The sequence below is a fragment of the Pinus tabuliformis genome, chromosome 2_2, assembly GCF_031772625.1.
Source record: "Pinus tabuliformis cultivar Carrire ecotype Pingquan chromosome 2_2, CPIR1, whole genome shotgun sequence".
Lineage (NCBI taxonomy): Eukaryota > Viridiplantae > Streptophyta > Pinopsida > Pinales > Pinaceae > Pinus > Pinus tabuliformis.
Genome location: NC_142300.1, coordinates 5,445,882 through 5,466,457, shown reverse-complemented (window position 1 = coordinate 5,466,457; position 20,576 = coordinate 5,445,882). Strand labels below are relative to the sequence as shown.

Sequence of the window (20,576 nt, the reverse complement as noted above, 5' to 3'; positions counted from 1 at the left end):
TACAAGGCTTTACAAAAGTTTATCCACCAATTCTATAAGCAAATTCCCAAATCAGCGTTCTTTTCTCGGTTCTGTTCCAAATAATCTTTATATGTATGTGCACCACCTGCTCATAAAAAATCATTCTCAAGATCGTGGAGGGCCTTCCTCCTCTTTGTTGAACAAAGAATTAATGTCACTCACTATAGCAATTGAACTTGAAACCACTGCCAAAAAAATCATGAACAATGCAATAAATATGTCCTTCCTGGTTGAGATTCCATGGGTGTCTCTACAATTAAAAAATAATTGAGGTTAGAAGTTACATAGAAGCAAGGTGAAAGACGAAACCAGAAATGAAAAACAACTTTTTCTCTACCTGAGAGCAACGGGAGCTGGGAAGATGAACCCAATACAAACTGCTAATGTGGCTCTTGTGAATTGAAATGCATCCCAGATACTTGGTATGAATGATGCCCAAGGAAAATGATTCCAATTAACCCAGCAGTGATCAAAATGAACCTCTTATTATCCAAAACAAGATGCTTTTTCGCTGGAAAGACAAGCCCATCAAGATTAAGTCCCAGGGCAAAAAAAATGAGAGGAAAGACCAGCATCAGATGTACAACATAGGTCACACGAACAATGTCATTCAGCACAACACTGTAGGGAACTCCCAAGTTGGTGTCAAAATTGGCCAGGACATCATCCATGGTCTGGTCTCCAAATAGAAGAAAGCCAAAAAAGCTTGTACTTATGTATACAATTGAGCACGATGCCAATGTTGTGCGAACAATGGGCTGCATTTCTGAAGGGTCCTCAAGTTCATTGTATATGGAATGAACTGCATGGCGCAAAGACATCACAATTCATTATAACATAATTTTAAATGCAAATTCAACTAATGAACTCTAAGATACTACACTGCAGGACCAGAGATGGAGGAAAATAATCCATACCATTGTAATGACAGATGTAAGCAGTCACAATAACTGGCACCACAGTGAAAAGCTTCAAGAACGAAGTAAAATCCACAATATCTGGTAACAATCTTGGTGCTTTGACGGTGCCACTGAACAACTTTACAATCACAATACCAGCCATAATCACAACAAATACAACAGCAAGTGCAACTGATAATGAAGAAGTGAATTTCAAAGAATCTGCAAATTCATGGAAATGAACACATCAATATAGGCATGAAGATTTGAACATCACAACTCCTAAGGAATAACCCATGATCCACATCCTTGAATGTATATGCCATATGCCATTTCTAATAGGGCAACATGAAAAGTCAGACAAATCGTTAAGCAGATGCCATCAGTATGTGACATTCGCAAGATATGTTGAATCCCCTCATATAATTACAACAGTTTCTAGACATTCAAATCCCTGAAAAGGCCCAAATGAAATATGATATATCTGAAAATCAGTGCTAAAAAATGCTTATCAGGATGAGCAAAGCAGACTTACCCACTCTCTTGAAAGACACCAACAGAGCTAAAATAAGGACTATGGTGAGAACTAGGATCGGAACACGTCCATTCCACCAATGAAATCCAAACCATTCTTCAAGTATACCTGCATGATGCATGCCATTTGATGATGTTCCAGATAGCACATCGCCTGCCCAAATCAAGAAAACGCCTCCATCAGACATAGAGATTTCTAATTCAAAGCCATATATAAGATAGGAATCATGCCCAAAGTAATATAAAAGTGGCACCAGATAATTGACCATTCAAACAAAAATGAAAGGAATCTAAGAAAAAAGAGACACTAATAAAGCATGTCAAGTCATGTATGCTTCATAGAAAACTTCAACTTTGTTAAACAGAAACAAGTTGTTAGTGTTTCAGCTTGCTAAACTGCTCACAATGCAAAAATTGGGTTGAAGTTTCAATTCAAGCAGTACTTTTAAAATACTCTAGTTGTAACATACATGCTTAAATATTTCCACACGATAAACTATTTGTCCTTGGATATTACCCTCAAAACTGGGCTAATTCAGCCTGCGACCTAAAATGCATAACCTACAATGTTTAGATTGAATTACTTTTCAATTCATCTTATCTTGATTCCTTTCTAACAGAAGCCTGTAAAAAAAATATCAACGGACTGCTTCTAAATCAATGATTGCAAATAGTTAAACTCTTCACAAGGTATGAGGGTCTCCCTCGATCTCCAACATATTAAACTGTTATAGACATTTTTGTGCCTTGCAGCATGAAGCATGAAATGTCCATAATCTAAGGGATCCAAAGTCCCTAAACATGTTGTTCCTACCCCTAGAGGAACAAGGTCAGCAAACCACAGCACTGAAAATCAGTTCTCCACCTGAAAACACTAAAAAACAAGCAATTTCTGGATCATGTCAACTGCTCCACTGAGCATCTGCACTGAATGTCAACTGCCCCTCTCTGTACCTGCGTTGAATGTCAAATCCAACAAAGGCTACCTGCACTGAGCAAGATTGGACAAGTGGCACAGTCATTCCTCAAGGTGTCAATGCCCAGGAAGCTTCCAAAATGACACTTGGATCAGGGAATTCGCCTAGTGATGAGTAAGAGGTTCTTAAACTCCAAGTGGAAGCAAGGATCTCCAAGTGGACTCAAGAACTGAAGTATAACTGAAGTGAGAGAGGACACTAGTCATCTTGAAGCCAGCCTCAAGCTGACTCATCCTTTCTCCAAAACTCCTATATATAGAGCTCTCTCATGAGGTCTAGGGAGGCTGGAATTTTGTGAATGTAAGGAAGTGCTGTTGGTTTGAGTTTAGAGCTATTGGGTGATTGCTTTGAAGGAGGTGAAGAGGAGATTTCTTTCTGCTGGGAGGTGTTGCTGGATTGGGCCTCTTATGGTTGTAACACTCCTTGAACTTTACTTCTTCCATTAATAAAGCATTTGAGGTTCTTCTATATGCATGTGTCTCAATGGTGTATTGTTATACTTGTGTATTTGATTTATTCTAATCCTTGAATCAATTATGAATGTATGCTTCTTGTAGTTTCCCTCTCTTGCCTTTTTGCAGGATCTTTTTGTAGCTGGACCAGTGAAAGAGCAAGGAGCTGGGAGCAAGCAGCAAGGAGAGAAGATCGGATCAATCATTAGCGAAAGACATCGGTTAGTGGATCCCTTTCTCCCCTGTTTTACTTTCATAAAGAAGAAATCTTAGATAGCTTTGCTTCGGTTGTTGCTGAGGTACTATCACCCTTAGAGTGGGATAGGGTCATTCCGTATTGGATACTTTTCCCTACAACAAATTGGCGACTCCGCTGGGGATCGTATCTTGTTGGTTGTTTGTGTTTTTTCTATTCATTTCATAAACACAGGGAGTACCGAATCGAACTGCATTTGGATCTTTCAAATGCAAAGTAGAGGGCAGCTACTCTAGCTCAGTTTCTGGGCATGTTTATGATTTGAAGAGCTGATCCACAAGGACTCTGAATAGCTCTTAGTGATAGCTTTTCATCCTCCTAATTACCCTTTAGTGTGTACTTGATTGATAGCTTCTGATTTGGCCAAAAACTGTGAATTTTTGAGCAATCTGTGACCCGGAAACCAAGAGAAACGCAAGTTTCTCTCTTCAGTGCAGGCACTGTGAAGGCAGTCTGCATTTCAGCGCAGTTCCCGAAGGGGCTACCTGCGTTGAATGTCAAACTGACAGTGTACTACCTGCGCTGAACCAGTCTTGCCTTGTGCTACTGGGGTTCCCTGCTGTTTCTTACCCTGTTTTCATCCTTGTTTTTGCAGCCTGTTATCAGTCAATGTACCTATCTGAAACCAACTTTCCTTGCCACTATTCTGCCTCAGTTGTATAAAGAAACTGTGATTGTTCTTTGTGTATTTCTTACATCATTTGCAGTTTCCCATAACGAAAAGTGAAACTAGTCTTGCTGTGGCCTCTTAGATCTAGACCTGTGATAAGTGTCGTATTGATCTGAAGAGTTAGGTTGTTTGCTGTTCATAGCTGATTGAGCTTTTGCTTTCGTCATATGGTTTGAATTTATGTATTTCTAGTGTTGAAACAAGTAAATCTTAAGGTGTCTTTTGATTTTGGACAAGCTTGTTTGCTTTCACTTGAAATTGAATTCAAAATTATACAACAACTTTCTTTTTGTAATACATCAACATTAAGAAAGAGAAAAGAAATACCTGCATTGTGCATGTGCATTTTGACAGTTTGCATGTTGATTTAGGAGAAAGTGCATTAGTGTGTGCTCTATGATCTGTGTGAAAAGATGATGTCTTTCTTTTCCCTCAGTAGTTAAGATTTTCAAAGTTGAAAGATTGAAAAGCTTGCTTATCATCTTAGACTGCATTTAGGAAGTTGTATTATACATCTCGTGGTGATCCATAAAGGCAAACTGCTAAACAAGATCAACTTAAAATGAATTGAATTTACATAACAACGCTTTGAAACATAACGCAAACACATAGAGGTCTAAGCTAGAGACGTGTTCCGGCGTCGTTAAACGTGATATCTTAGCGTTGAGTGGTTGGGTGATTCCTCCACGGTGAAGCGATAAGTATCAATACGGACTTGTGCTTCCACGTACCGTCGTGTATATATTGGGAGACCCCTATAGGGAAAAAGCCTTTATCCTTAGGAAGTCATGTCGGCCGCCCTACTGATCGCGATGCAGTGAATACAACATTCACGAAGATCGACCACCTGTACCGTAAAACGTATTCTGTGGTTTCGCGAAAGGTTTGGCACACCCTCTGCCTAGATCTCCAGAGCAGTTTCTTTTGGCCTTTTTCAAACTCTATAACTGAAAAAGTCCATCCGAGCATTTGTCACTTTGGGCTCGTTAAAACATCGAGGGAGACTAGAGTCATCTTTAGCTTTTTCTCGACTCTTAAAAAGTGAAAAAGCAAGTTGTGTCTAAAGCGTCGTTATAAAATTTATTTTAAACGGAACATAATCACCTCCTATTCCTGCGTTGATCTATAGGTTGAGAACATGGAACGCCCCAACCAAGGGATTCCCCATGATGGAAATCCTAGTCCTTTCTCCTCTTGGGGAGAAGTTGGTGTGCCCCATATGGCCACATTGTCACTTCCAGGACTGACAATTGGCCTGCCAATTTGGCTATTCTCAACCAATGTAGTTCAGAACACCATGGTTCCTGAACAGTCGAGTCAATAGTTAGATCAGTCTAGAGCTGCCCACCAACCTTCTACTTCCTATAACTCTTCCTCCAATCCTTCATCTTCGCAAGGTAGAGCCGGCAAAAGCCAAGCTCCCATGGAGAAGAAGGAGAAGAAGAAGAAGGAGCCTAAGGCGACTGGGGGCAAGCAAAAGACATCTGACAAAAATCCACACACAGCACAGACCGGGCCTAAATCGCCATGTGTCATATGTAGAGGAGACCACTTCCATAGAGATTGTCCCTGTATTCCCCGAATACTAAGGGACTGGTCCCCTCGTTTGTACAATTCGGGAGCATCAACCTCTAATAGCCATGTTGAATGCTTACCGTCAACCAGCGAAAGTGAAGGTTCAAGACAAAGAGGGGGAGTAAGATTCCCCTGCAGACTGTGTGAAGGCGATCACGCCATCCACCGTTGTCCCTTCTTAGACGAAGCGAAGAGAGTTTTGGAAGATCGTCCGGTTTCACCGTTAAGACTTCCTCCTGGATACAAAAAACTCGTGCCAAGTCCTTCGTTGGTTGAAAATACAGCTGGCCCGCTCAAGTGGTCGGCTGAAGCGTCAGTCACTGAAAATGAACCTACTGAATCCAGACCGGACGAAAGTCCAAAGGTCGAAACGGCAGTTGACCCGGTTCTCCCTTCAGAAGTTTCATCTTCAAATGACACCCTCACTGAAGAGAATAAGGATGACACCATCCAGATTCTTTTCATCAACACAGACTCTGATGAGCATCAGGGCAATGCGCCCATTCCTTTATCGCAGGAAGGAACATCGTCAGGGTCATATCCGGCCGTATATTCAGTCCCACCACCAAGCAACCTGGTTGTATCCTTTGATTGGAATCAACTAGGCAGACCCCGGTTGCCAGCCAGTATACCATTCAGAATCATAGTCCAAATCTACAGAATGGTAATGGCTAGCACTATCATTGATGAAGGGGCATCTGTGAGTATCCTTTCCTCTATTGCTTGGAAAGCACTGGGTTCCCCGGCGCTTTTGCCTGAGATAAGAAATCTCTCGGGTTTCGACAAAGGAACGAGTCGACCATTAGGGATCCTCCCCAATGTGCCTGTTACATTGAAAGGGAAGACCGTTCAAATGAACGTGATGGTCATTCAAGGACCCTTGGATTATAACCTACTCCTTGGACGAGACTATATATATTGCATGGGAGCAATAGTCTCCTCACTCTTTAGAGTAATGTGTTTTCCACACGAAGGAAGAATGGTCAAGCTCGTAGACCAACTTTCATTTCCGGGATCACGCATCGCAAATAGTCGAATACCAACCCTGAATGGTCTATTTAATCAAGAAATGTCTCCACCCCCAGTCCTTCTTCCCGATGAGTGCGAGTGATTCGGAAAAATAGGACTAGAACCCAGGGGGCATGCATCCTGGTCTGCTTTAGGCAGAGAAAACCTTGGGTATAAGGTAGAATTTCCGTGGGAGAATATGACTAGTCCATACCCCGTCCGAAGAGGAGAGAGGGTTGTTCTAGAATAGGATTCTTTTGTCAAAGTTATGTGAGTGGAATAATCTACTTTTCACTCACCGTTGTCTATTTAGGTAGACAATGCCGAGGAAATGTTTTCGTTTGAAGAAGTTAACAAAACAATCTTTGGGTAACCAGAAAGAGGCAAGCCTCCCTCAATAACACAAATGTTTTGTCTTTGAGTAGTGTTCTTCTCTTGTCGTAAGTAGATTTTCTCTTGTCGCAAGTAGCTGTTCTCTTGCGATCTTGCAAAAGATCTGTTAAAAGTTGGGCCGACGGGAAGACAAGTACCGTGTAAGACCCCTTAAAAATAACGAGAAGACAAGTATCATTAACATTAGACTGGCAAGACGACAAGTAACTGTGAACACCCAAAGAAAAGCAGAGGTGGGGGAGAGGAGGGGCAGCCTTGAAATTGTATTTTATACCTGGGGGCATGAAAACCTTTTGGAGTGCAAGCAAAGAGCGGTTATTTATCTGTTTTTGGGATTAGCCGTTTCCGAACTTGCATAAAGAAAGGATATGGAGTAGAGCTCAGTGAGATGAAACTCCTTAAAAATAGAGATCTCACAGGGGACATTTCTTATCTTATGACTGGTATATCGAGCAGTTTTAGCACATAGTTCATGCTCGTTAAAAAATAAACGCAAGATCCGAGCAGTTTTAGCACATAGTTCATGCTCGTTAAAAAATAAACATAAGATTGTGAGCAGGCTTTCCCTTAGAGTTCAAGCTCATCCAGAAAAAATGAACCGGTAAATAACCATTGTGATCGTAAATTTATCAGCCATAAAAGCCTTGGTCGTGTTTGCACCTGTCACCTCCACCGTCATTTGGCCGATCGTTCACCTCCATATGATTGTCTACCCATTTTGAGGAACAGCTACGAAGAGTGATTTCACCTAGCCATCCTTGTGACACTGCCGTGATTGGAAAATTCCAACCTGTACCTGGAATCTGCTGCTATCCCTGTTTATCACTCGTTCCTCAAAAGACGAGTCTTCTTTGAGCTCTTTTCATCTGACTCATAAAATATGAAAAGTTTGCCGAGTTTTGGCCTTCCAGCTCGTTAAACGACCGGAAGAGCTATCCCTCCCCTAGATTTTAATCTTTTTTGGACCTGAGGGATTATTGCACAAAAAGATCGAGCGCTTGTTTTGTTCGGCTCGTTAAAAGTACCGAAAACTCATCCCTTCTGTATTGTTTTATACTTTTTCGGACTTAAGGGATTAGATGACGAAAAAGGAATTTTGGAGTTAACTTTCTGTACCTTTTCAGACTCTCTAAAAATGAAAAGGACCGAGTTTTCCTTGTCGTTAGACTCGTTAAAATGATTAAATAGCGACAAACTTGTCTTTAGACGAGAACGAGTTTCCCTATCGCTAGGCTCGTTAAAATATAGCGATGGGCTTGCCCGAAGGGCAGGTTATAGAACAAGCATATGTTATCCTCCTCAAGCTTGACAAAAATAAAGAGGTACTGGTCAGAAATGACTGGGGAAAAATTGGGAGAACCTCAAAGCTTTAATGGTAGCAAGTCGCTCTTGAACATGACACTTTTCCTCCGTACCACATCGGGTTGGGTTGTTTCATTCACCGGTCTCATCACCATGGTCTTCGCCAAACCATCCACATTTGGGGTAATGCTACCGATCCATCGCATCAGTGTCGTTATATGTTCAAGAGATGTTGTTCAGAAAGAGTCAACCGTGTCCCATCCACTACCATACATTATCCTTCATCCATTCATGATCGCCACCCTGAATCATATGTCACAGATTGTATTCACCTCCACTAAAATCATTAGCTCCATTCCGTGTCACTGATGTGGGATTCATTAAGGCCCTCCTTTGACGGATCACTTCTTGTCGACTTTAGCTCATTATCCAAGAAGTAGATCTAGGAACAACCCCCTCAGTACTTTGAAGCTTGCATGCCTCAATGGCAAGTTTCTCACTTCCGGCGACAGGTATACATCAATGACCTTCGACCAGAAGATTTTGCGTGGTGTTCGACACCAAGTCCTTTATTCACACCACGTGAATTGTACTGCAGTACCTTGAGGATCATTATCATTATCAGTGATTCCTCTCGCGCTTGTTAACGGTTTACATCATTGACCGGTAATCAAGCGATGTCTTTCCATGTTCGACTTCAGCGCAATTCTCACATGGATCGACTTGTACTTAGAGTGAAGATCGAACGAGTTTGAAGACCCCAGATCTAGTTTCATCCATCTGGGCTTCGATATATATTCAGGAAATATAAAGACATTTGTCATGTACATCATTGCAGCAGATGATCATCCTACTCAAAGGATGATAATTTCAGCAGAGAATTATCAGTCTACCATCAGACAATCGTCTGTTCTATGTACCAAAATGAATTTATAAAGCTGAGCATGGGAATGCCCGCCTCAGCTAGATCATGAAAGCAGAATGAAAAATAATGTATTGTATTGTATCTTATTACAGGTCACCTCTCAGCGATTGAATGAACTTCGGATCCTCCTGATAAAGCATTTCACCCGATAAACGACCTCATACTTTAGGGGGCAACTGTTATAGACATTTTTGTGCCTTGCAGCATGAAGCATGAAATGTCCATAATCTAAGGGATCCAAAGTCCCTAAACATGTTGTTCCTACCCCTAGAGGAACAAGGTCAGCAAACCACAGCACTGAAAATCAGTTCTCCATCTGAAAACACTCAAAAACAAGCAATTTCTGGATCTTGTCAACTGCTCCACTGAGCATCTGCGCTAAATGTCAACTGCCCCTCTCTGTACCTACGTTGAATGTCAAATCCAACAAAGGCTACCTGCGCTGAGCGAGATTGGACAAGTGGCACAGTCATTCCTCAAGGTGTCAATGCCCAGGAAGCTTCCAAAATGACACTTGGATCAGGGAATTCGCCTAGTGATGAGTAAGAGGTTCTTAAACTCCAAGTGGAAGCAAGGATCTCCAAGTGGACTCAAGAACTGAAGTATAACTAAAGTGAGAGAGGACACTAGTCAGCTTGAAGCTAGCCTCAAGCTGACTCATCCTTTCTCCAAAACTCCTATATATAGAGCTCTCTCATGAGGTCTAGGGAGGCTGGAATTTTGTGAATGTAAGGAAGTGCTGTTGGTTTGAGTTTAGAGCTATTGGGTGATTGCTTTGAAGGAGGTGAAGAGGAGATTTCTTTCTGCTCGGAGGTGTTGCTGGATTGGGCCTCTTATGGTTGTAACACTCCTTGAACTTTACTTCTTCCATTAATAAAGCATTTGAGGTTCTTCTATATGCATGTGTCTCAATGGTGTGTTGTTATACTTGTGTATTTGATTTATTCTAATCCTTGAATCAATTATGAATGTATGCTTCTTGTAGTTTCCCTCTCTTGCCTTTTTGCAGGATCTTTTCGTAGCTGGACCAGTGAAAGAGCAAGGAGCTGGGAGCAAGCAGCGAGGAGAGAAGATCGGATCAATCATTAGCGAAAGACATCAGTTAGTGGATCCCTTTCTCCCCTGTTTTACTTTCATAAAGAAGAAATCTTAGATAGCTTTGCTTCGGTTGTTGCTGAGGTACTATCACCCTTAGAGTGGGATAGGGTCATTCCGTATTGGATACTTTTCCCTACAACATAAACATGATGCAATTATGATCTAGAGTCAGATGAACAGAAACCCACTCAAGTTCAAACACTGGATTCAGTGATTAAAAGCAAGGGACTATCACATATTTACCAAGATTCAACTTGGGAAATATCACTGAATAAAGGCAGTGATAAACTGGTAATTCACCTTATGTTGAATCCCTTTCCATAATCTTCCAACAAATTGGTCTCCTCAAACAGAAAATACTGATTATGATCGATTGTTCTAACAACAAAGGGAGTGAGATTTTTTCAAAAGACATCAGAAGCAGGAAACAAATAACAGAGGAGAAATAAATAATTTGTTCCCAGTACATGATTTTGTAATCAAATAAAAAGACTTTTTCAACTCACAAGGACTGAAAGATGACTTGATTTCAGAACTTTATCCAGATCTTTAGCATTCAAAATGCAACCAAACAAAAAGTACCTTAGTTTTTGTACTTGATACCTTGAACATCACTAAAAAATTATCTCCTACTCTGCCAAGTTTTAGCCTTTAGGCGGGTATCCCAATTCTGTGGTAAGACTTTTGCCTGGAAAGGAAGTTGATCATTTCTCATCTTAGTCAATCCTCGGAACCATTTTGCTGCTTTGCTTGTGCCAAACAGGACATTACAGTCTGCACATTTATCACAAAACTAACATAATCAATAACATGAACACATCTGAAATAAAAAGGGGTTATATACTCTAACATGCAGCAATGTTGTTAAAACTGAAAAAATAAATAAATAAAAGTTGTCCAGAGACAGAGCAAGTTACCTGATGACCCTGATTGATCTTCTGAAACAACAATAATAGCATCCATAATGCGCTCCTCTGCTTTTGTCATACAAATTAAAAAATCAAAACCCTGAATACCCTTCCTGTTGTGAAGCAGAAACATCAAAACTTTCCACTTCAAAACCCCATAGCTTGCAGACTGCCTTCAAAGCCTTAATCTATACTGAACGAAGCCATTAGTGGGAAATGCTTTATGCTAAATAAGATGTAACTAATCTCTGACCAGAATATGAAGAGAAAAATTGACAGATTCAGTATCTGTCGAATACAAGTGCCTATCTATCTGGTGAAACAACAATAGTAGCATCCATAATGCCCATCTTTTCTCTTGTCATACAAAATAAAATATCAAAACCCTAATTACTCTTATTATTGTGAAGCAGAAATATCAAAACTTCCCACTTCAAAAACCCAAAGCTTGCAGTCTGTTTTCAAAGCCTTAATTTATATTGGAGGAGGGAATGACCAATGTCTTTTTATTTGCATTTTTGTTATACACTAAAAGAACTACTAGTACCCTTTTATCCACAATTTCTCTATACAAGGAGCATAGATTTAAATTTCCCAAAAAAATAACCTGTTACAATTTTACAAAATGTTAAAAGACACAACAGCATGAATACAGGATATGCCAGCTTCCTTTTAAAAGCTTTGCACATGAAATGGAGCTCGAAATCCGATCTGCATAATCTTATGTAACGTGACCATGATCTTGCCACTGATGCATGAACTCCCTCTCCTGGGTAACAAATCTGGCTAGAGCAAACTTCCCAACACTTTTATAGGCATCTATAACTGCCTTGAATGTGAATTCGTTTGGCTGAAAACCCTTCTGTTTCATTTTGTAAAACATTCTCCTAACACCGTCTACCAATCCTAGCTTCCCATAGCTAATTATCATACTTGCATAAGTAATTGTATCTGGTTCAAGACCTTTGGCGTGCATGATCATGAACATCTTGTAAGCTTCATTAATCCTCCCAGCACTACCAAGTGCATATATAATAGCATTGTAAGAAGACACATCAAAATCCAACACAGAAGCTCTCAGTTCATCACAAGCTTCCAAAGCTTCAGCTTGCATCCCCACTGCAGAAAATATTGTCATTCTCAAGGCCTGAATACCATGTGGAAGCCCAATTTTACGTGCAACATCGAGTTGCTCTACTGCATCTCTTGCATTGCCTCCTCTCTTCAGAATAATGCCCAGTTTTTTGTATGTATTCTCATTGGGTGAAGCCTTTAGTTTTAACATTTGGTGAAAAACTTCAGCAGCCTCTCTCAATCTTCCATCTGCATTGAACAGGCTAATGACACTATTAAAAGAAAGAACGTTAGTAAGAAATCCCGATTCTAACATTTCCTTTTCAATTTCAGTGGCTTCATTAAGCCTTCCATTCTTTTTGTATAAGGAAAACATCATGGAAAAAGAAAATTCATTTGCCTGCTGCTTTCCCTTCAAGACTTTGAACACTTCTTGTGCTTCAGTCACCATATCAGTGCGAGCATAAAGGTCAAGCATACAGCCTGATAAAAAGGCATCTGGCTCAACACCCAATTCCTGTATGCGTTTGTACGTTTCTTGTCCTTCCTTCAAAAGACCACGTTTACTATAAACCTTAATCAAAGAACTATACACCACAGAGTTCCCTGCAAAACTAGCATTTTGCATTATTTGAAAGTAACGTACAGCTTCTTCCACACATCCAGCTTCAGCAAATGAATTTATCAAGGCACCATAAACAAAAACATCTGGCTCCACACCTGCTTTAACCATCTTTTCAAACATCTTCTCTGCCTCTGCAGCGCGACCCAATCTTCCATAGGCGGCAATAACAGCACAAAATGATGAACAGTTAGGCACAAACCCTGCTTCCTGCATTTTGGTAATAAAGTGTTTTGATTCATCTAGAAGTCCTGAACTTGCAAATGTCTGAATGACAGAAGCATATGTACATCTGTCAGGAAAAACCCCTTGAACTTCCATTCTTTCAAACAACTTCAGAACCTTGTCATGGACTTTTGCAATCCCATAGGCCTTAATCATGACATTAAATTCTAATACAGTTTGACCCTCGCCTCTTTCTTGACTGCGCTTAAACACCTTTTCAGCTTCTAACCAATAACCCTGTTCCCCATATGCATCAATATTGGTAGCATAGCATTCACAGCTCATTCCTCCAGCAAGATGGAACCTTTCAAACCATGCCCATGCTTTCTCAAGCATCCCCAGATCTATATACATCCTAATAACAGCTGATTCGGAGTACTCATCCACATGAATGCCCAATCCATCCATCTCCCTGACAATAGCTTCTACTTCACTGACCATGTGTTTAATACAAAATGCATATAAAATAGTTCGACAACCCACAGTATCAGGAACGAGTCCTGCTTCCTTCATCTTTGTGAAGTAACAAAATGCTTTATCAATATTGTCATTTTGAGCATGTAATGCTATAAGAGTGTTATACGTCCTTGTGTCAGGCAAGCAATGAAGCTCTTCCATTTTCACCATAAGGGCATCTGCTTCGTCAAGATATCCATAAGATCCACAGATGTGAATCATGGTATTGAATGTTACAACATTTGGGCCTATTCCTTCTTTTAACATCTCAGAAAATAACTTGGAAGCTTCTTTTAGGCGGCCTGCCTTCCCATAAGTATCAATTAATGTATTATACATGTAAGAACTGTGTGGCCTCTGAACTTGATCATTCTCTCTGCAAGGATCCATGCACTTATTATCTAATAACCCTTTAAGGAGCACTCCTTTAGGAAAATTATTTGGAGAGCAGTCCCTTTTACCCAGTGGGTCCTCAAAATGATTTTTTACTTCACACCGACGACTAATATAGAAGAAATCCTTTCGTTTTTGTCGATCAGGCTCTGATTTAGATGAACAAACATTTGTAGTATTTCCTAGAAAGATTTTCCCAGAAGACCAGTCCCTGAAGAACTGTTCAGCTTTCTCAAATTCCCTTGTCTTCAGTCCTGCCCTCGAACCATTTCCCAACCCTGCCCACCACATCGGAACAACACTTAAACCCCTGCAAAGCCCTTCCCTCCACCCCAAACTGTGCCGTGTCACTCTTCGAATCATCTGTGGTTCCTAATCCATCCTTATGTCGAACACCATCTGTTTGGGTTTCTGAAAGATTACTAAATTCCTCATATAACAAATCCTGGTTTTCGTCTAATTGGCCTGACACTAAGCACTCATTACTTCTATTCTCCATGACTTCTTCGTTTGAGGGTTTGCCACCATGATTCTGAAATGGATATGCGTCATTTTCGATGGAAGAGGAACGTAATCTCATGGGTTTGTACTCAGAATGAAATGTTGACGCCCCTTTACAACTGTCACAAGAAATAAAAAATGATCTGGGAGTTACAGTACCTGGAGAAACATGTACAGATTGAAAATGTTGCTTGTATTTCTGTTTCGACATCCCTTCCATGCATTCAATGCCTCTGCAGACATGCGCATCAAAAAACTCTGCCACGCCAACAGGCTTCAAGAGGCGGTGGACACCTTCAAGCATCTGCCTTCAGCTGAATCTAAATACATCCCCTCTCTCATGACCTGCAACCTTTTGTTAAGTACCCTAGTCCGACAAAGTCGACATGAATCAGCGCTGTCCGTTTACAGACTTATGGGCGAAAAAGAGATTGTTCCAGATCTGATAACTTTGAACATTATCATCAATTCTCACTGTCAAACAGGTAGACTGGATCATGCATTCAAAGTGTTTGAAGGAATAGAAACACATGGCTATATTCCAGATGTTATAACCTTCAGTACCCTCATCAAAGGGCTTTGCAGGAAGGGCAAGATGGAGGACGCTGTCAAACTTTTCAAAGAAATGGTGGGCAAACAACAGGTTCCCGATCTTTTTACATATAGTAGCCTAATAGACGGGCTCTGCAAGATCGGGAAAACCTACGAGGCGTTCGGGTTGTTAGCTGTGATGCTGCAGAAGGGTTATGAGCCGGACACAATCACATTTACTGCCCTCATGGATCGACTGTGTAAAGAAGGTAAGCTCCGAGAGGCCAAGAAACTGCTGTATCAGATGCTAAACGAAGGGCATAACCCTGATGTTATTGCATTTACTGCTCTGATGGACGGTCTTTGCAAAGAAGGGAAGTTGGACGAGGGTATGGAGCTCTTCTATAAAATGTCCAACAGAAACATATGCCCTGATGTGCATAACGAAAGTGTTCAGGTAGGGAATGACAGGGTTAGTGGGACGCATGTAGCGCTAGAGCCCGGTTCAACTGCCTGGATGAAACTATTCAATCCAATGCCAAATGAAACGTCCAAACCGTTTGGGCAACCCTTTTGAATCAATGATCAACGGCTGAAATTGTTGCATTCGTCTAACATATAATCGTGTGGCTTACAAGATGACAGGTAGGCAGAGAGGGGAGTTGATTTCAGAGGGAAACGCTTTACGACGTAATTACTGGGAAACTTTTAATTATTGTGCAACATTTAAGGAGTGCATTGCTTATATATGATTTGGATCAGTATTGTATTGTTTATTATTTGGAGCAGCATTAATATTCAGATTAATTTCCAGCACTAAGATTCTTATTGTCAACGTTTTATCATTTCCAGCATTATTTTCAATTCAATAACATGCATTATTTTCAACAACTGGGAATCTAAAAGAGGCAATGTTATTTTCAATGCAATGCATCTCTTAAAAATGTTGCATTACAAGGTAATTCAAATGGTGCATATTACAAGCTTTAGAAGCACTTACAAGAGCAATTAAAAGATGAATTATTTATGTAGTGTTTAGAAGAGGAATTGTACAAAAGAAATGTTCACAAGAGCAATGTTTACAAGAGGAATTGCACAAGAACAACATTGAATATTGTGAATAAATTCAAGCCAACATTGATACATTATTTATGAAGCGTTCATATTTATGCAGCTTTGATACATTATGGAGAAAAGCTTTTTTTAATTGAATTTCCTTTTTCTTTGGAGCAATTTTTGCATTATGAAATGAGATCTTGATTGATGCTACTTTTATAATTAGGGTTTTGTGTCCTAACTTGGTATATATAGATTTTTTCTCTGGTTCTTCAAATGAATTCTTCAAACTGAGTTCTTGACAACATGTTAGTGATTAATACATCATTCTTTGAACTGTGATCAATTTTCGGAGAAACTTTTAACATTTTGGAGGAGTGTTCATTTAAAGAAAACATTTAATTATTTAATGGAAACCTTCATTTAATACATTGGAGAGAGTTTGCAATGCATATATTATGGAGAGTATTGAAATAATGATTTAACACACATTGTAAATGGATTAATGTATTTGTAATAAACATTTATATTTGAACTAGCATATTGTCTACAATGTGTTGATATGAAATCATTAAAAGCAATGCATTCATGGAGATCGTTTAGTATTGAGAATCTTTAACTATGGAGCAACATTCATTCGTGGAGATTCATATCATCGAGATATGTTATCTATTGTGCATTACACATTATGGAGGGAATTTTTATTGCTATTTGAGATATTTTTAAGACTTGATATATATCTTTCATACAATCAATTTAGGGTTTTTTGCCCTAATTTATCAACTATGTAACTAATTTCAAGCCTAGAACATTTGTCTCAAATTCTATTAGTGGGTCTCAAGAAGGTTTATATGAAGGAGTATTTCTCTGTGATATAGTCACAAAAATTCATCTATTATTTCTGCAATAAGAAGAAATTTTATCAATAGTCAAAACATATGCATTATGTTCTACTAGTTTTTCTTAGTTATAATGAAGACTACCAGTGAAGAAAACCTAAATCTTAATGTAGGCACTTAAGTAGGAACACAATTGTTGATAGCCTTTAAACTCCCTTTGCATTGATGTCAAAGGGGGAGGTAAGAAAAGGAAAGGAGAAGTGTTTTCTTAGGACAAAAGGGGCAGGAGAAAATTTTCTCCATCAATGCTAAAGCCTCGAGATTCTTTGCATTGTTGTCATTGATAGAAAATAAACAACAAAAGAAACAAGGTATGAGGGAAGAGTAGCAAGAGATATGGAATTGTAGGTGTTGTTGGATGGCCTAGGAAAGGAGCAACAACAAAGGAGTAGCACCATTGGGAAGAAGAGTAGTAAAGGAAATGGAGTGGCAAAGAACTAGTATGTTTGATACTTGTTGTGCTTGATGCTCGTGTGTAGCAACCCTGGTTAAAAATCCATGTAAAAAAATATAAGACCATGGTTGATGGGATATGTATTCTATGTTGAATGTTGGGAAAAACATCCTAGTGGGTGTTCATTCGGTTTATTATGGCTAAGGAAATTGGCAAAGGCAATGGAAAATGATTTGGAAAGGAAAAGTGGCACTAATTGGCATTTTATTTATGAAAATAATGGAAATAAGGAGAAAAGGAAGGTGAAAAGGTGTAGGTTGCATTTGAGGAGGAAAATTAAGGAAAATAATGGAAAATGAATAAAATAGAGGCCTCATTGATAAAAATGCTTTTGAGGATCAGTTGACAAGATTTTGCTTGGGTTTTACATTGGATCAAGAAAGGAAAAGAAGGAAGGAAGAAGGAATAACCAAGAAAGGAAGAGTAGGATCAAGAAGCTACAACAATATTCTTTATAGGTATCAATTTGCATGTTTATTTTCCTTTCTAGATTTGGCATCTATGATATTTCATGTGGTTCTTTTGGTGTTATGGCATGGGTTTTGCCAGGTGTGACAGTGTTTTGAGCCTAACCTTGTCATTTCCAAATAGTGATGGTGTGATGGGGTTCTGATGTTTTTGTTGAGCTGGATTACCGAATGGATTCGAAGCTGAGTGTGGTGGATCTCTAAATGATAGAACACATGGTGTAGTAACCCATTAACTAGAATGTGGGTTGCGGTAAAGCCAAATTTGTGTTGCCTCGTTGGACTAGGAATCCTTGTTGGTGAATGGGAGGATATACGGTAAATCCCAGAGGTGGTTTTCTCTTCATTGGGCCTAGCAATCCTAGGTTGGGATATGCGGTAAAGCCTGGAGAGTGGGTCTTGATTTAGGGCCTAGTGATATAGTGTGGATTGCGGTAAAGCTTGAGAGACTAGGAGACAAGAAAATTCCTCACGGTGTAGGTGGAGAAATCTAGTGGCGTGCATGCTTGTTTTTCCTAGTGATCGAGTGGAGATCATGGTAAAACCTTTTATTACATTTTTATTGTGTTGGCCTAGTGATCTGGAATGGATTACGGTAAAGCCTAGTTTTTATTGATGAGGGTGAGGTGGTTTAGCCTTGGGATTCCCTGGTTGGTTCTTTTGGTTCGAGTCCCACATTCATGCTTGGAATATCACATAAGGGTGAATGGATAAAGAGAGATTTGGCTCAAACATTCTATGGTCGGGTGGAATGTGGTATTCCCATCTCGGGTTCTGATTTTTTATCATCAATATGAGGTTATTTATCCTTGTATTTATATGAGTATTATACTCATTTATATGTGGATCATATGGCTATTATTTCATTGGTATTTATGTTGCTATTATGCTGGTTATGTATGTATTTTATGACAATGACTATGTATGGCTCTCATCATGTTTTTACTTGTAAATGAATGGACAATGTATCTATAACCTAATAAATGATAATGCATCAAATGATATGAGGGAAAAATGGTTTTTAGTGGTTCTCAGATAAGTATGAGATCCATATACTTAAATATGTTGTTTACACCTGTAGATTACATATTTGTGATATGTTTGACGAAAATCCTATTAAGGGTTTGTTCAAGTATTTACTTTTGCACAATTATTTCACTATTATCTTACTTTTCTAAACGTGTCATTCAATTATGGGCAGAGACCTCGGATCTGTGCCTGAAAAAGTGGCTCAAATCCCGGGGATGCTAGAAAAACACTGAGAAAAATAGTCCCTGAACGCTGGGATGCCTTGTCATGAGAGTGTCCAGAGCCTCATGGATGTTGGGAGGCCTATAGCATGGGGGATTCCAGAGGTCAAAAACTTTAGTGGAACCCAAGGGCTAACTACTGGAGTGGTTGGGATGGTTCCTAGTAGTCTTGTAGCTGATGTGGAAGTTCTGTATGTTTTGTTTCCATCATTTCCACTTCCTTAAGCTCACATAGGAGGTTCAATATAATCATAGTAGCCTCTCATCACATATTTACCCTAGTTGGACAGTCACTTGGGCAGATGTGGGAGGAGGGTGTTACATAGTATTTCTTGTGAGATGCATTATGCAATAGAGATCAATGTTGAAGAGGTTTATAATGTATGAAAAGTTGAACAAGAATTCTTGATGGAATTCTTGTGTTGATGGAATTATTGTTATGCCTTGGAGAACAAATTGTTAAAGCTTGCTTTCATATGTTTTTATGTTGCAAAGGGTGTTGGTGAAAGGTTTCTTATTCTTATACATGTTGAGTGATGATAATTAGTGAAGCAGATTGTGTGCATATGGAATAATGGCTAATGGTAAGCATGTATGCATATGATTATTGAGATGTTGTGATGCAAGAAAAAGGAAAGTCTCCATGACAACAAAGGCAAGACTCCATGATAAACAAGGCAAGACTCAAGGCTATTGAGGAAATGGCATGAAGAAGTGGCGATACAACATGTTGCAGAATAGATATATGGCTTTGGAGAGTGATGCATTGCTTTCATATGTTGCATGCATATAGGTTGCATTGGAGAGTGAATGTTTTACATGTGTTATGATGTTATAATGTGTTTCTTGCATATGTTGGAATTATGTTGATGTTGATGTATTTAATCATTATAGATGGATAAAAATAATATTTGAGCACTTATTTGTGTTCTTATATTCAAAATATGAAGAGTTTGGAAACAAATGAGTGGAAGGAAAAGAGTCAATCCTATTCACTTCATATTCTTATGTGGAATACAGACAACCAACAAACTATATTCATAAAAGATGTGATTTTAGAAGGCATAAAGGAGTTAGAGTGTTAGAGAATGTGAGATTTGATTGAGATGTTATGCATTAGTTACCTGGCACATATAAACGATATATGATCCAGATTTGAGGAGAAGAAGAATCAAAATAAGAGATGGAGATATGCATAATTGTAGACCAGGTAAACGAGCATATTGTTTTCATTTTGTATGAAGGGATTGTGGCCTCATTTCAATTTGTGGCTTGATAACTATCATGTTGGAGTGTATTAAATTAGGAGCCTCCTGTAGTTTGTAGTCTGTATAAAATGTATGGGAGTTGGAGCTTCCCTGCTTTTTCTAGCTTGCGGAAAATTGAGGTAGCAAGCGCCTGTAGGTTGGAGCCTACAGAAAATCAAATGTAATAAGGGAGTAGGAGCTTTCATTTTCATCACAACAATAAAAAATAATGGTTTTCTCCTTTTATTATTTTCCACTTATATAGTGTTCATATATTTTTTCTTTTATGTGTTGATGTGAAATTATGGTGTATTTATTACCTGATGTTCACATATTAAATCTAATCTTCATTATGTGTTAATATTATGATCATAAAGTTCATA

The 20,576-nt window shown here is 39.2% G+C and overlaps 1 protein-coding gene and 1 pseudogene across 2 annotated transcripts; both read right to left on the bottom strand.

Moving 5' to 3' along the window:
• Window positions 1-401: 401 nt before the first annotated feature.
• Window positions 402-11,417, bottom strand: LOC149191265 (amino acid transporter AVT6A pseudogene; annotated as a pseudogene). Its single transcript, XR_016254806.1, has 5 exons — window positions 11,028-11,417; window positions 10,714-10,884; window positions 1,456-1,608; window positions 939-1,142; window positions 402-823 (listed from the first exon to the last, which is right to left on the bottom strand). The product of XR_016254806.1 is annotated as an amino acid transporter AVT6A pseudogene (transcript).
• A 162-nt stretch (window positions 11,418-11,579) lies between these two features.
• On the bottom strand, window positions 11,580-13,785 carry LOC149191264 (uncharacterized). Its single transcript, XM_089406204.1, has one exon. The coding sequence runs from the start codon at window positions 13,783-13,785 to the stop codon at window positions 11,740-11,742; it is 2,046 nt and encodes a 681-aa protein (XP_089262330.1). The 3' UTR covers window positions 11,580-11,739.
• Window positions 13,786-20,576: the final 6,791 nt, after the last annotated feature.

What these genes read in the sequence shown, in the direction of transcription:
- LOC149191264 (XM_089406204.1), bottom strand. Translation starts at nt 13,785, where the DNA reads ATGGATCCTTGCAGAGAGAATGATCAAGTTCAGAGGCCACACAGTTCT.